The sequence below is a fragment of the Pipistrellus hanaki genome (genome assembly GCF_964339955.1).
Source record: "Pipistrellus hanaki genome assembly, chromosome: 10".
Lineage (NCBI taxonomy): Eukaryota > Metazoa > Chordata > Mammalia > Chiroptera > Vespertilionidae > Pipistrellus > Pipistrellus hanaki.
The window spans coordinates 46330904-46347635 of NC_140512.1; the positions used below are offsets into that span (position 1 = coordinate 46330904).

General features: G+C 46.6%; 2 protein-coding genes across 7 annotated transcripts in view; one reads left to right on the plus strand and one right to left on the minus strand.

Annotated features, from left to right (window-relative positions):
* Positions 1–7767, plus strand: part of DENND11 (DENN domain containing 11) — a 41221-nt gene extending 33454 nt beyond the window's left edge. For both annotated transcript variants that reach the window (XM_084896769.1, XM_084896770.1), the window contains exon 9: positions 1799–7767. In XM_084896769.1, coding sequence (XP_084752895.1) covers positions 1799–1994 — 196 coding nt within the window. In that variant the 3' untranslated portion in view covers positions 1995–7767. The remainder of the gene's footprint in view (positions 1–1798) is intronic.
* A 2062-nt stretch (positions 7768–9829) lies between these two features.
* Positions 9830–16732, minus strand: part of AGK (acylglycerol kinase) — a 67059-nt gene continuing 60156 nt past the window's right edge. For all 5 annotated transcript variants that reach the window (XM_084896775.1, XM_084896772.1, XM_084896773.1 and 2 more), the window contains 3 exons: positions 13697–13767; positions 11841–11925; positions 9830–10886 (listed from right to left, as the gene is read on the minus strand). In XM_084896775.1, the coding sequence (XP_084752901.1) occupies positions 10749–10886; positions 11841–11925; positions 13697–13767 (294 nt within the window). In that variant the 3' untranslated portion in view covers positions 9830–10748. The remainder of the gene's footprint in view (positions 10887–11840; positions 11926–13696; positions 13768–16732) is intronic.

The following is a 16732-nucleotide window of genomic DNA, read 5'->3' on the forward strand; positions in this document are numbered from 1 at the left end:
GACAAACAGACAATTGCTGGGAAGCAAAATCTCAAATGCTCTGGAGAATAGCAGTTTTGCAGCTGATGTTATGCATTCGAATCAAAGGAGGAGACGGAAGGACAGAGCATGGAACGCACTGACTTTGTGCTGTCCCAGTTACACAACAACAGTGGGCAGAGTTCACATAAGGCAGAGTCAGACCTTTGCTGAGGAGCCCTAGCCTGGGTGGGACAGCCTGCCGTGACCTGCACAGTTGGTGGTCAGACCATCTCGTGGGGTCACTCTCGGTCAGTGAGCTTGTCAGGCCGCCACGTACCCTCCGAGCTTGTCAGGTTTATTGTACGTCCCCTTTTCCTTCCCACTGCCCAGGGCACTCAGAGCTGCTCCGTACAGTCAGCCCTGAACCCTGACATGCTGTTGGTGGGGGGCCCAGAGGAGTTAAGGAAAGAAGCAGGGGAAGGTCAGTAAGAGGAAATAGGGTCCTGGGGTTTGCCCACTGCATAGGAGCTATCTGTCCCTCAGGACTCAGGGACTTCTCCTCCACTGCTGCCTTGGGATAGAGCAGTCTTTGCACTGAATCCTATGGGACACTCTGAAAACTTAACCCTTGAACCTAATGAAATCATCCGCCCCAGATCTGTTGGTAGTCAGGGTGGGAGCCCCAGCCTGTATCCATCAGAGTATCCATTTCATTCCTGAGCAGCTTTGAACTAGTGCTCAGTGAGGAGCTTCCTTTGCCCGGTCCTGGGTGGGTTGTGGTCTCCGTGTGTCCCATCCTGGGTCGGATGGGGAACAGCTTGCAGCGAGAACCCTCTCTGGCTTTGGTGTTGAAAATGTAATATTGACATTTCAACAAAGTGCAGGATGTGATCCTGAGAAAGTGAACCTTCTAGCGTCCACTTACAAGCTATTGAGGTGTCACAGTACCTGGGAACGGTCTCCTTGGCTGGGCGTTCGATGGGTGTCAGCTCCAGGCACCTGGACTTCCTGGGCGTCCACAGCGTCCTTGGGCATGAGGCGCCATTGTAGAGCCCGAGAGTGCTGTGGGACACAGCTGAGCAGTCTAGACACCAAATGCCTTCCCTGGACCCGGTTCATATACTCGTGTGGTTCTGCCAATCAGTGACATGAGAGCATGCTCGGTGAATAATTTTTAAAAAGTAATTAATGAGAAGCAAACACCAAGGATGATGGTCAGCTGTGGCAGTGCTGGTTCCTGCAGCGTCGCTCTGTGTCTCCCTCACCTGTCAACCCCAGCCTTGCTGGTTTCAGAGCGCCCCATGCCCGCCCCAGCTCCTCAGAGCTGCACCTTTAATGTGGGCATCCGTGTCCGCCAGCGTGGCCTCCAGAGGCTCTGGCATCTGTTGTTTCAGAGTCTCCTGCCGCCACCGTTACCCAGCCCAGGCTCAGAAGGTGCACTTGTTTCTCTCTGAAAGTCCTGACCTCAGAGCCGGAGCTCCAGTTGTTGCCTTAACGCCCCTGTGACTAAGCAGAGAAAGGAGCATGGCACAGGGGCCTCCCTCCCAGGCCGTGGTTAACCTGCTGGTCCCCTCTCAGCAGGCCAGCGCTTGCTCAGAAATTCCCCTACTCACACCCGGATTGATGCCAGTGTTTTCTTTGCCAATCTTAGTTTTACTTGAATATACCTTCCGTTTAACTTTGGTTCTTTTTTCTTTAAAAGAGATTTCTGATTTTTGAAACCATTGGAAGGTATATTCAACAAGACAGTGTGGCCTGGTTCCCCAGGCGTGGACTCCCTGGTGAGCTTCTTGTCTTTTCTGCCCTCCCTCTTCCGTGTCTGGTCCTGGGAATGCAGGTTTTTCCTCGAGCAAAACAACCGGATATTCCAGACGCTGCTGGAGGTGTCTGCCAGTCAAGACAAAACTCTGACAGCCGAGCATGCCCGGGGCATGGGCCTGGACCCGCAGGGCGACCGCAGTTTCCTCATGGACCTGCTGGAGGCCTATGGCATCGACGTCATGCTGGTTATCGACAACCCCTGCTGCCCGTAGGGGAGAGCCCGTGAGCTGCTGCGGGGACTCTGCCAGGCCCCCCAGGGCTCACTTTTTATTAAGTGGACACAAAGGGACATTGTTTATACTTTCCAACTGATGTAATTTTTGCAATCGCCGTTCTTCCCTTGCTCTGGAGAGGTAAGATGAGACTGCCGTGGTTTTGTGTGCGGCTTCCGTAGGCCACTGCAGCCTGCCACCTTCTCCCAGAGTTGCTGCCTGCTTTGGTGTCGGGTGTTCTCATCAGCGGGAACTCTCTCATCTCCTTGTTGAATGCCCTGAGATGCGGCAAAGGCCAAGTGTTGCCAGGAGTGGGCTGATCTCTGGAGACACAGATATACTGTTCCGGAACACTCTGTGGCCTGTGGCCCGAGATGGATTCAAGGATGAGACCACGTCTTCCCTAAGTGTGGTGGTGGGTGTCCCGGGGTGGAAGCTAGACCAGGTGACCTTTCAAGGTCATCGCTTCTGAGAGTCCAGTCTGAGGGCCAGACCTATTTTCCTGTTTATTAAAACAAATCTGTGTCTTCCTGTGAGGAGAGATCTCAAAGTGGGACAGAAGGATGTGTCTGACCCCAAGCACGAGCTTCTGGGACAGGGCGACAGGGAGAAGCTCCTTGTTAGTCAGCTGGGACTCCTCCCAATTCTTGGCGGCCACTCAGTGTAGAATTCCTCTTCCTCAGAATCCCCCTTTCGGGATGGATTGGCAAATCCATTTTCCAATTCAGTCTCCTTTAAGGGCTACCTATCCTCTTAGAATAATTTGGGTATATTTAAAGACTAGCATTTGTTGCCCAAAGATGGAGGAATTGAGGTGCAGGATAGAAGTTGTGCCTTCATCTGGTTGTGCCCTCTGGAGGCGTGACCAATAGAGCCACGGGTCAAAGCAGAGCCTCCTGGATGCTGTGATCCAGCCGGGATCTGAGCTGGTTAACACGGAGCTGAGAGCACGTTAGCAAGACCGTGGGCTAGCATGGAGCCCCGCAGAGCTCCTCCTGCAGAGAGGACAGTCCTTGAGCTAAGTAATTGGGGACAGGGACCTATCAGGTTGTTAGCAAATATGACAGTGCCTTTCCTGGGAGAGCGGTCGGGAGCCCAAGTATCAGGTGAGTTTCTGCTTTCCTCTCAGAGGTTTCAGTCCAGACAGCTCCCGTCGGTCCCTGCCTGTTTGCTTTGGCTGGGCATTGGATGGATGTCAGCTTCGGTGACCTAGGAAGCAGGCTCCTGTGAGTAGTGTGAGGGCAGTAATTTAGGATTTTGACTTAAGGAAATAATTCCTTCCCCTGCCCCCTTCCTGCCCGGCTGTTACTGGAAAAGCCGTCAGTGTATCGTGTGTAGCCAGGCTGCAGCCAGGCTAATGCACACAGCAGCAGAGAGAAAAAACCCTCTGGTGGATGAGTCACATGACTGAGCTCAATGTTTTCACTGCGGCTCCTTACGAAGGAACTCCAGGCTACAGAAATGCACACCTGGGACCGCCGACAGGCATCGAGCCATCGAGGCAGTGCCTTTTCTGTAAATATGTAAATAAGTGTGGGCATTGAGAGGTAGTCTGTGCAGTCCATTTCTCTCTCTGCAGTCATGTCAATCGTATGTATGTTCATAGAAGAAACGTGTGTGCAAGCGGAAGCTGCCCTGCCGTCTTCCTAGAGGAGCGCCTTCTCATGTCAGTGGCATGTGAGAGGTTCAGGGGTACAAAGCTGGGGGTGGTAGTTGGAGCAGGGTTGGGGTGGAAGGGCAGGGCAGGTTCCCGTGGAGGACACGGGCAGACACTGTTTCCATGGAGCTGGGGAGTGGTTGGAAGAATGCTTTTTCAGCACTTGGGCTCTGGTCTGTGTGCATGCGAACACTTGTGTCTGTGGTCTCGTAACTCGGAGCTCGGAAGTGCTGAGGTTCAGGTGGTGGGTGAAAATGAGGCTCCTGGAGTCCCCTTTGAATGGTGGGTCAGCGGCTCTGGGCTTCGCTCAACTCCTCTGTTGTGGGCAGCCATCTGTCTGGCATGTCCGTGCATCCACCCTCATGCCATGCAGAGGGCTGGGGTCTGGGTGCCCCAGTGGGGAACATACCCATGAGGCCATGTCATGTCTTAGATCAAGGGGAACCTGGGCCCAGCTGACCCCCAAAGCAGAACTTGTCTGTCCCCTCCCTGCCTGCCTTCCTTGCAGCTTCCTCATGGGGCCAGAAAGTCAGTGTGCCACCTCTGCTTGGCTGACCAAGGTGCGCACTGGCTCTGTATTACTGTTGTCGCAGTTTGTCATCTCCCGAGCAGTTCTTGCTTGGATTGAGATATGGAGGTTCCCCTTCGAAAGCTTGCTGTGTACCTGACTGCCATCCCCGTCTCCTCCCACTGTCTCGGATGGGCAGCCCAGCCCAGCATCATTCGCCGCCTGTTTCCCAGAAGGGGACTGAGTTTGTGAGGTCTGAGGCAGGAATCCTTGGCAGCAGCAGAAGCCGGAAGCCACCTGGGTTTGGCTTTCTGTCACTGTTGAAACACTGAGAAACCTTCGCTATAGTTTGGAAGATGTTGGTGAGCATCCTTCAAGGTCCTGCCTTCTCAGTCTTTAAGCTTTGGGGGGGAGCGGGGGGGGGGGGGGATGGGGCGCAGGGATGTCTATCGTGACCACTGACCTTCTGGAACCTGCTGGGAACCTAACCTGGGGTGTGGCCCCTCGATTGGGTGCTGTTGCTGGAGCAAGCCCTCCTGCCCCAGCTGCCCGGTCCCCTGGGCATCTTTCAGCCTGAGCTTGTGTTGTGCTGAGAGCCGTGAACCAACCTGGGAACTGCTGGCCTGAGACTCCTGGGCTGCTCTGATATCCTGAGATGGCGTTAGAAGAAATCCCAGGTCGCGAGAATCCTGGTGAGGCCTAAATCCAGGCGTGGGGCTTACTGCTGTTAACGGGGGTTTTTCCAACTTTGCAGGCTTGGCAGATGGCAGCATTCAGCCTTTGCGACCAGTTGTCCTCTAGTCAGGACTCTCTTGTTGAAGGAGTCAGAAATGGTCGGGCATAGCGCCTCCTAATTAAAAAGTCCGGGCCAAGTTGTCTGTTGAGAATTTGTTTTGGCTTTCATGGAGCATGACCTGCCCAGGCTGATGGAGATGTATCCCAACACAGGAGCCCCAGCTGGGGCCCTGGGCCTCGGTAGATTGTAACTGCCCTGAGTTAGGAGGCACGTGCCTCCCATTTCCGTCATCCATGCGACCCCTCTTCTTGCATTTGGCAGGGGGCAGGGAAGCCAAATTCATCGATGTACTGGAGGAAATGTTAGCATAGGAATTTGCATCTGTAACTTGACCTTGTTTGGTTCCACGTTTAAGTGTAGCACAGGGTGTAGGTAATTCTAAATATGGTGTGTGAAGATTCATTTATCAGTGTAACGATCTGTGATATTTTAGCTAGAGGATAAAGATGATGCTCAATTAAATCACAGCTGAATCACTGTTTCTCCTGCTGGTGGCGAGGAGGAGCAGCCAGCTATTTGTCTTGATACACTGAGAGCCCTTCAGGCACAATAGAGAGAGATCATTCACCTTTAAACAGGCCTTTAGGGAAACTTCTGCAAAGGGCAGTAACAAATTAACCTTCTCATGGTGGTATAGGAGCCCTTCAGGAAGAGGCCGGGACCTCAGGGACCGTTTTGTTTTTCTGGTGTGTTTTTTATGAAAACTACAAGGCCCAGTGAATGGACTGAGATGCTTTCTCCAGGCTCAGAGCAGCTCATTCTTGCAGAGGTACAGGAGGGGAGGAAATCATAAGACAGTGTTCTGATCGGCAGTGAACTTGCCATAGTGTGATGACAGAAAACAGCAAGAAAGTTAATCTGGGGACCAACACGTATAAACAGCTTTATCTCCGTTAGGTTCCTTGCTAGTGGGCGGAGGGTCCAAGAAAAGTCCAGTCCCCGGCTTTCCCCAGCTCTGCTCAGCTCTCCTGCAGACCCAGATGCTTATTTCTGCAGGCCTGCCCCCCGCACTTCAGGAAAACCGTTTTCTGATGCAGGTCGCAGAAGAGAAGGAGTTACGAGCTCCTTTTACTCCTTAGTTGTGAATTTTTAATATTCCATTGTGTTACTAATATACCTCTGTTCCCAGGAGCAAGTACTGAGTATTATGAGGAAAGGCTGTGAATTTAGTTAATGTTTTTCTTATAAGAAATTGAAGTTTATTTTTATATCAATATTACTGTGTGATGAAATGAGTATGCAGATGTTAGAATGGAAGGAAATTTCCAAACTGTAATCCTACCTAGAAGAAATGGGCAGTTTGGGAATTTGGAAGCAACTGAGACCCCATAAAAGTTTTATGACTTAAGATGTTTTGGAGAGTGAACAAGGACTGTGAAATCTTTTTCTTATACATGTGTTTTTATTCATTTTAGAGAGAGAAGGGAGAGGAACAGAGAGAGACACATTGACCTGCCTCCTTGTGTGTCCCATACTGGACATATGCCCCGACCCGGAATCGAACCTGTAACCTCTTGGTTCATGGATCGATGCCCAACCACTGGGCCACCCTGGCTGGGCAGCACTGTGAAATCTTAATAGCTCTCTGTAGGAGATAAGAGAGAACTATATGTTATCCTGACCATCTAGGCAGGATAACATATAGTTCCCAACCTTAAGTAAAAATCCCGTACCAAGGGGGCAACTGAAATCATGCTGACTAGGCCTCCTGACTGTGGAAAGCAGTTTTACTAGTGTAACTGGCACTTAAACTCACGTTTGGAGCTGGAGAACAGGGGCAGCTGGACGAAGCTTCACATTAAGAAAGGAAATCAGCATTTCCTAATGCCATATAGGTAATGACAGGGAAGTAAAGCTCTGCTTTCATTTCTCCCGTTTATTATAGAAGCTCAGCGCAGCACGGGCTTTCAGAGGCAGTAGGACCTAAGTTCAGAAACGTAATTACTCACTGGGAGGGCGGTGGGAATCACCTGTTTGCTGTGGAAAGCCCAGTTAGCCTGAAGATCAGTTTGCTTTGCTTTCTAAGGATGGCTGGGAAGGCGGGGCAGGGGATTAGATTGGCCAGAGATGATCCAAAAAAGGACAAATCTACACAGAGGTCACTGAGTTAGATGACTGCTAATTTGACATTCGAGTGAAAACTTCCTCTGGGAGAATTAAGCAAAGATAAAAATGTAAACAAACTTTTTTTCCTGTGGCGTCAGAAAAAGAGTTTCGGTCTAGCGTGCCCAGGAAGACATGGTGAGGGGAGGTGTAGATCCTGGGCTTTTGTCAGACAGGGTGGGAGGGGCCGTTAGGGGTATAGCGTAGAAACAAAATAACATCCTTTCTTTACCCCCAGCTTGTGGGCTAAACTTTTTGTGGGTCTGAGAAATAAACCTTTTCTGAAAAAGTTGTAGCTTTGGAAAAAACGATTTTCCTATTTAGGAAAAGCATAGCATCCCCTGTCACCTATTTTGATTAACACCCCAGTATAAGAGTTATAGCAATAAGAGAAACTGAGTCTACTTTTGTTTCAAGTCTTTACCTCATCAATATCAGTAAGTCAGTTGATAAATTTTACCCTGAGTACCACTGCTTATAGGTATGTTATTCTTGCTCTGTTTTCAATGATAATTTTAAAGGCCCAGAGAAAGTTGGGATTATCCTGAATTTCAGAGTGTTTCTTGAGTTGATTTTGTTCTGTGGTACAAATAACATCTGTGTATATCATTATCTGTATATATCTGAACCAAGTTGTGTGTAGAGAGGTTGATATAACTATATTTACAGAAAATAATTTTTACAATTAAAATTCACATTTTAACATGAACACGTGTGTGCAGTCCTTCACCTAGCCCTAGAAATGTGTCTGTAGTAGAGAGTGACGGCCCAATGCAAGTGCAGAATTCACGGCTGAGCTCACTTCCCACGACAGTGTGGGAAACACGAGAGCTGGGGCCTGTCCTCCTGGAGGCCAAGGACAGGCATTCTCCAGGCAATGGGAACCAAAGCCGGAATAACTGCCATCCGGAGGAGCCAGCACCTCGAACCCTAGTCCCATCAGATGACTTCTAGAGGACCACCCCACAGAGGTCTGTATTCTAGAGGGCAAAGTAACAAAGGTTACTTTAAGATGTTCTATATTATATATGTATTCACATAAATGTATTATATATATTTGTATTATATATAAATGTATTATATATATATATCTGATATGGGTGTATATGAGGACACGAAAGTTTGTTTGATTTTTTAAACCTAAGGCAGTAAAAATTGCTAACATTGTTGATTTGTTTTTAAGTCAGGCTCCTATTTTCCAAGCTAAATGACCATGATGTTACCTACTTCCTAGGGCTGCTATGAGAACTGAATGAACCAGTTGCTTGTGTAAAGCACCAGACACATAGTAATGATAACCATGCGTGCAAAAGGCTTTACATTAGATTGTTTAATAGAAATACCCTTAGCTTGTGAGTGAAGTTGGCCTGACAGAAAGTTTGTACTCAACAGGAGGCGAGGGGCTCCCGTTCTCTGGATGCCTCAGCATCCCAGGTGTGGCTCACAAGGATGACCCTCTCCTGGCTGCACTGCGAAATGGCCTTTGCATGGACATTATATGGAAGGACAAGGCAGCAGATAAGGAAACCATAGTCCCACAGGATATAGTTTAGATGGGGGCATTTTTATATTTAAAGTGACTAAAAATAGGAATCTGGATTAAATATCCTCCCCAATGCTAAGTTCCATCATTTCGTTGGAAGGAATAGAAGCACAGACACACACATGCTGGTTGCCTACCAGATTCCAGCTGGTCCTTCATACTGTATTCTAGAATCATGTGCTCAATTCTCTGGCTCATGGAAACTTTTTCCTTCTGTCACAGCATCTCCTCCCCTCCATGGGCAGTGTGAGTCGATGATCCTTACTCTGCTTTTTCAGACCCACCTGTTATTTTTTTTGGCAGAAGCACAGCTTTCAACACCTCTCTGAAGAAGGCATAGGTAAGCTTGTTTTCTGTGCTCTTCACACATCGGCTTTTTGTAGCAGCTTTATAAGGCAAGGGTGAGAGACGTCGGGCCCTGCCAAAGTAATTGCAGGTGGGACTAGAAATTCAGTAAATCTAGGATTTTTTTTTTTTTTCATAGCAACATACTTTTTAAGTTGATAATTGTGTACAGCCCCTGAACGATGTTATAAATATCCAAATGGCCTTGGCAGAAAAAAGGTCCCCAGCCCCGCTTTAAAGCATCAGACAGCAAGGGGCTCACAAGCATACATGCTGCCCCGAAGTGGGTCCACCCGCGGCAAAGGCCTGCAGGCCGCCTCCCACTTTTCCTTTCTCTTTACAAAAGAAGGCGTGTCTTGTCCATTTACTGAGGTGTTTTGCCCTCTAGAATACAGAACTCGGGGGCTCTGAACAAGGGTGATGTTGAGATTAAAAGTAAAGGAAGACGGCTGGCTAACAAATCCTTAGCAGACCAAGAGTTTCTAGTTCTCTGCTTTCAACAAACTAAAGGGAGATGTCAGCAAGCTGCTAACAGATCCCTGATTTTTGACATATAATAGTGTCATGCAGCTCTTCAAATTCCTTTGATGTGCTTAAATCTATGAAAAACAGAACAAAGAATATAGTGTTCATTCCTATCCCATTTTTAGCTACAAATAATGTGTTCTTGGATAAATGAAATAATTAGGATAAAGAACATTCTAATAAAGTTAGTTAAATCTTAAAATTAGTTATTATCAAATTATTTTTATCAATTTTATAAATAACATTTACTCTGTACTGAGTTAACACTTAAGAACTAAAATTCAAGCATAAAAATAGATTGCATTATGGTAGCATTCTTTGCTGAAAAGTAGTATGGAAATATACAAGGAGAAAAAAATTTAAATTTTCAACTAATAACTTTATTTTTATAAATGGATATGTTTAAAAGAGTGAAGTAATAGATTTTATTTCAAAATATCAATATTTACAGGACAGCAGAAAGTACATGCTTTGGCAACTTCCGATGAACAATTTTAGATATCAACTTAAAGTGGGATGGGACACCTGGTTTTGGAAGAACTTCTAGGACATACACGGCTTTACAACACTGCCCAGGTGAGGCTGGGGGGTGGCCTGGAATACAGTTACCTGGGAGGGGAGGGAGGCTGCTTGTTAGGAAGATGCAGATTCCTGGGCTCCATCCAGATTGAGTTATGTAGGTTTGGGTTGGACCCTAAGTAAGTCAATTTTCAACATGCACCCCTGCTGGTTGTCATGCAAACTAACATTGAAAACATTTAAGAAACATTACTTAAAAAAAAAAGTATTTTACAGTATTTCAGCCCAGGCTGAAGAGGAAAACACCTCACCTACAGTTTAGGGTTGAGAATCAACCTGAAACAAGCCAGGTCAGAGCTCACCACGCAGCGCCCAGGGGAGGCCTGCAGCCAGGACTCGGGAGCAGAAGTCCTAAGATGGCCAAAAGACAGACGGATGGAGGGAGTCTGGGAGCCTGCTTGCCACTGCAGTTGCACTTGGGAGGATGACAAAGCCTAGCCTAGTCCTCTTCTAGCCGCTGAGGGTGAGTGTCCTTGACCTTAGCTAGGGGAAGGACTGTCTGAGTCGAGAGCATGCGCTAATGGAAAGCAGGTGCATGGAGCACACTTCGGGAAGCAATGAGCGAAGGGCAGAGGTACTTGCCATGGAAATGCCCTGGGGATCCTCTGACAACACTGTGGGGACAGCTGAGGCATTTGTCCCCTTTTGGTCCCACTGGTGGCCTCAGTGCAGCCCTGGGGGCCCCGTCTCCTGGCTGCTCACGGGGCTGAGCTCGGCAGCAGCTGCTCTCTCTTCCTCGGGTCACAGAAGAACTGCAGTTTCCGGGGCAGCAGCTTCACCTCCACAGGCATTGCCTCGTACTCCTCATTGTCGATGCTAAAGGAGCCCCCCGTGCCCTGCGAGGAAGAGATTGTTCAGCCATCGCACACCACACTTGGCAGAGTCCTGGCAGCACCAGAGCAAGTCATTCATCCTGAGGATTTAGTCTAATGTTCTTTTAGGAAAATATTTTAGTGTCTATTATGGGCATCATGCTGGTTCTGGAAATATCCCAATTCTGCCATCCATGACAAAGATTATTATTATTTTTTTTTTATCTCTATCTCCTACCACAGTATTTTTGGATTTGAGTAGCAAGGTTACAATCTTCAAATATATATTAAAAGACGGAGGAAGGAATTCATAAACATAGTCACGTTGCAGGTCTTTCTCAAAGGAGAAGTGAGCGAGACAGCACATTCTCCTAGGAGAGCCATCATGTCCACCTGACTGTTCAAGATTCCCTTTAGGATTTCCTTAGCTCTGTACTTAAGGTGAAGCAAGCAACACTGCAGAGTCTACTGGCTTTTCCGTCGATGCATTTAATGACGTTTCTGTTTTGAAACTGTGGGGCTCTGCAGTGCTTCTTGGGTAAAACAGAACAGTCTGCAGCAGCTTGTCTCCTGCCATGTCACTAATAAAATAACAGAACTTAGATGGAATTTCCAACTTTCCCCCCACTTACATAGATTAATCTTAGGCTTGGCACAGGAAAACTTAGTGCCATTTCGAAAACTGCTTGCAGATCCTTCATGACAAGTGTGAAGGTAGAATCACAGTTAACATTTGAGAATGTTCTCTGTGTGATAATACAGTAACACTTTGCATAATTTACATATTGGGGGAAAAGTTCAGGAGACCTAGTGATCACTTCAGAGAACCTTGGGTTAAAAACATTAGGTTCTGTCATCTTCCAGGTCTCCCTTATATGACCCAGAGCCTGGCAAAGTGCTCCGCACAGCCTAGGTCCCTAAAGGAGAGGGAAAGCCCAGAGGAAGAAAACAGAGCTGTGGGCCAGCCACGCCGCTTACCTCGGGCAGGACCAGGGTGCACTGGCTGGCTTGGAGACACTCGGTGCCCTCAGCACGCAGCTTGGGATCTTGTACCTTTTTACTTCTGTTAGGGGAAAAAGCAAGCTTGGAAACTAGTATTGGTGACTAGTAGAATGCAGGTACGTAGCAAGTTCCTTCTGTTTTTGATGAGATTAAGGACTCATCCATTGAATACCGTGAAGTTCTGTAATTTTTTCCATGAGAACTCTTGCTCAGCGTTCTGGGTTGAAAAGGTTTACTTGCTGTGGAGAGCTGTGCATGTCGTTAGTCCTAATTTTAAATTGTCCATGTGTACCCAATTCTTGGGTTATTAAGAATGAAATTAAATTATTTAGGGAAAGTACTAAATGTCTGTTATTTGTGAGTCAACTCTTAAAGGAGAAACTTAATTTAAGGTAGATGTTTCTTATATATACCATATATAAACCACCCATTTTACAGTAAGCTCTCTGCTGAGTCATGCCTACTTAGCATGATACATCTTTACCTTCACCAAATGGAGTTAGTCAACTATCCAAATAACTATCCACACATAGTCCCTGCTTCACAGCTAGACATGGGAAGTAGAAAAAGAACAAAACCTGATCCAAGCAAATTAGTCCATTCTTTTTCATTAACTGACAACAGTAATCAGTTTGCTAGAGCAACTCCACAATGTCCTATTCAGACACCTAGAGGAAACAGACATTACCCGATTTCACTTCCCGTAGAGACCAAGAGACTGTGCTATTGCATAATGACTTCACTTAAGCAAAATGATCATTTTTTCTTCCTACTTTTGGAGGTCAGTACCAAAGGAGATTTGAATATAATTGGCCCCACTGGTCAGACTCTTAAGTCACTGTATGGCTTCTGCACTCTCTGTAGAAGAAGGATATGGTTTTCCTTTTACTACAGATACAGCAAGTAAACCAAGGCTGCACAAACAGCTGTACAGCATCTGAAGAATTTGTAGCAAAGGCAAAACCACCACAAACCAATGAAAGACATTGTGCTGCCACTGCCGGTGCAGATAATGAGGTAGCCATGGAAACCTAGCCGCTGCAGCAGAAATGCCTAACCCTTCAATGGGCACGAGAGGGAGCTCTGAGCCAGAGCACAGAAAACACCGCTGAGCAGATTACCAGTGGGCATGGTAACAGGCGCTGCACAGAGGCTGTGAAGATGGGGGAGGGCTCGAGCATTCTTAATAAAACCCTGGCAGCATTAGGGAGGGCTTAACAAATCAGACAGGACTTGGAAGGGTGTTTTCTGGTGGAAAAGGGGAAACCTGGAACATGGCCAAAGTTCTCAATACCTTTTCAGGTTTTTCATTAGCACCCCGAGAATAGACAAGTGGACTGACAAACTGCAGTGATTCTGTGAAGTCTGTCACAATGAAAAAGGCTTGCCCACATTCACCTGAGACTCAGAAACACTCTTGAGTTCGAGGAGATTCTATTACTCCATTCTACACACAGGGAAAATGATTCAGCGAAGTAAGGATTTGTCCAAATCGTGAGGCCAGAAAGTGGCCGAATCCAGCCATTCCAACCCAGAAGCTGAAATCCCAGACATTGTGCCATGCTACACTGAGTTCTTTCATTTCACTGAAAGGCCAAAACTGTTCCCATCCTCGGATCTTTCCAAAATGAACAGGGAAGGCAAGAGAAAAGAGCACTAGACATGTCCACCCAGTGAAACAAAGAATGCTGTCACTCTCAAACAAATCCCGCGCTGGGTCTCTATCGTAGACTTCGAGGGTACTCTGAACACAATACAAGACAAATGACTTCAGCCTCATTGCCTCCAAACCAGTCCACCTACCTCCAGTTATGAAATCGCAATCTACTTACCCTATAGTGATGAAGTCTCCTTTGCTGACACTGTCGGGTTCAATGCAGATATTCATAAAGTCTTCTGTGCTCTGAAAGATTAAGACATTAATATTCTGAATTCTTGCTGACGCGACCTGCTGCCTCCTTAAGCCCTGCAGATTCATATTTTAAAGCTGTGTAAGGAGGGGGGTGGGAGGGAGACTTAATCCTGAATATATTTTTGGTTCCTTTTTTTCTTTTTACATTAAGACCTTCATTGTGATATAATTTACATACCATAAAATTCATCTCCACTGTTTTTTGCAACATATACAAGATAAATAAAAACTCAGATTTGGAGGTTTGTCAAAACTAAGAGTGGGAGGTTTGTGAAGTTCTGTCACAAATAATCAAAGCTGTTAAGAGTCCCTAGGATTCACTCCCTGCAGGCCAAGCTTTCAGCCCACTATCCCCGAAGTCTTATTCTATGTCAGCATCACACCACACCTGCTTCAGCAGCGTGCTGGGTAGGGCTCCATGTCTCTCTTTAAATGCTGTACACGCAGATTTGGTGTGAAGCCAGAGCTTAGGAGAAGCAATCCACTTATGACATGGTAATGCTTTAAGAACTTTCCATTCCAACCATAGAAAGTTCTGGGAGAGCTGAGCTACAAGGAAGTGGCTATAAAAGTAGACTTACGTAGTTCTAATATCACTCCCCCAACTTACTAGCAGTCAGTGGCTAGCAGTATACACCGGGCCCTCTGAAATTCAGTCCTGTCACTCCTTCCTTGTCTGCTTTAAATAGAGGTTTGTTTCTTTGTGGACTGGTTCAAAATCTGTAGCCCCAGGATAACCCGCAGGCCTCTGATAGCTTTTGCCAAAGATTAAAAGCCAGACGAGAGCATAACTTTATCTCTCAACTGGCAATTACAAAACATAGAGGTGACTTTGCTCTAAATTCATCTTTTATTTAGCATCAACCGACTTGCTGAGTGAATTCCTCTAGGTGCTAAAAACCCCCAACAATTTCTGCCTATGAAGTACTTACTTTCTATCAGAGAGACTGGAAAGGATAAAAACAAAACAAAAAAGCAACCATAACTTAAAAATACAAATGCTAGAGCATATTAGAAGTATGCTAGAATATACCAGTATAAAAATAGTAAATTGTGGAATGAATATATATGGCATAAATGGTAAATTATAGAGTACACTAGAGGCCTGGTGCATGGATTCGTGTACCACTGGGGTCCCTCGGCCTGGCCTGCATCTTCTCATAACCCGGGACCCCTCGGGGGAATGTCAGACTACTGGTTTCAACCTGATCCCCACGCCAGGCTGAGGGACTCCACAGGTATGCAAATTCATGCACTGGGCCTCTAGTATGCATATAAGATCTTTGGATGATTGCTTTCTGTCCTTCCCCCTTCCCTCTGAAATTCATCAGTCTGTTCCATGTTTCCATGCCTGTGCATTGAATGTCTGGCCCCTGGTAGTCAGTGCATGTTATTGGTAGAACAGCTGCTTAGACTTCTATATATAGAGATTAAAACACAGAGTGTTAGAGTCTATTAGAAAAACGAGAGAAGGAACACCAAGTGACACGGTGTGGTACTGATACTTTTAAAGAGGGTCCACATGGGCCTCATTGAGAAGATAGCCTTTGAGCAGACACCTGAAGGTGAGAAAATTAGTGTGGATATCCAGGGCAGTGGTTCTCAAACTTCAGCAAGCATCATTTGGAGGGCCTGTTAAAAAGCAGACTCTAACCCCATGCTCAGAGTTGATGGTTCAGTAGATCTGGGCAAGGCCCAAGAATTTTTGTTTCTAACAAAAGATCCCAAGTGAAGCTGCTGTTGCTGATCTAGGCCCACACTTAGAGAATCTAGGTCTAAGGCAGTGGGTTGACAAACCGCGGCTCACAAGCCACATGCGGCTCTTTGGCCCCTTGAGTGTGGCTCTTCCACAAAATACCACATGCGGGCACATACGTACAGTGTGATTGAAACTTCATGGCCCATGTGTAGAAGTCAGTTTTTGGCCTGGATGAGTCTATTTTGAAGAAGTGGCGTTAGAACACTCAGGGGGCCAAGAGCCGCATGTGGCTTGAGAGCCCAGATTTGCCGACCACTAGTCTAGGGGAGAGTGATCCACACAAAGATGAAAGAAGAGCAAGGAGCCAGCATGGCCAGATGAGATGGTGAGGGGATACCTGTGTGAAGCCAGGGGAGACTGGAAATAGTGCACAGTGCCTCATAGACATTCCATGGAATCGACTGTTAGGCAGAGTGAAATGGGAGCCACAGGAAAGTTCTAAGCAGAGAAAGATCTGGCTTCATGTGAACAGGATCTCTCAGGCTACCATGTTCAGAATAAAGGAGGAGAAGGAAGAAGTGGGAGACCATGTAGGGACCTGCTGCCTGGCTTGGATCAGGTAGCGGGGAGATCCAGTGAAGAGTTGAAAGTATTTAGGTGAAGCCACCAGGACTTCCTCAAAGACTGATGTGAAGAGAAAGAGCAGCCAGGAATGACTCCGAGATGTCTAGCCCAAACAAATGAAAGACTGGAATTACAGGCAACCACAACTGTAGGGAAGAGTGGATAAGTCAGGTTTCAGGGAACGAATCAGTTGCTCAGTTCTGGACATGCTGAGATCGAAATGTGTATTAAATATCTAAGAGGACAGGTTACATAGACAGTTATACATACAAATCTAGGATTTGTCCTTTGCAAACAGTGTGATTACAAAAATCAATGTGTTCTGCATTGACAGATAAATGAGAAAACCTTATCTCAATAGATGCTGGAAAAGTTCCTGACACAGTTAAATACCCACTCATGACAAAAACTCTTAGCAAACGAGGATAGTAGGAACTTCCTTAATCTTATAAAGAGCATCTACAAAAAACCCATCACACTCAAGAACAAAGCAATGAAACCTTGCTCTCCGCAGCAGGAATAAGGCAGTAATGCTTCTACCACTATTTCTATTCAACACTCTGCTGAGGTCCTAGCCAATGTGGTAGGTAAAATAAGATTAGAAGACTAAGTATTTGAAAGGAAAGAACAAAA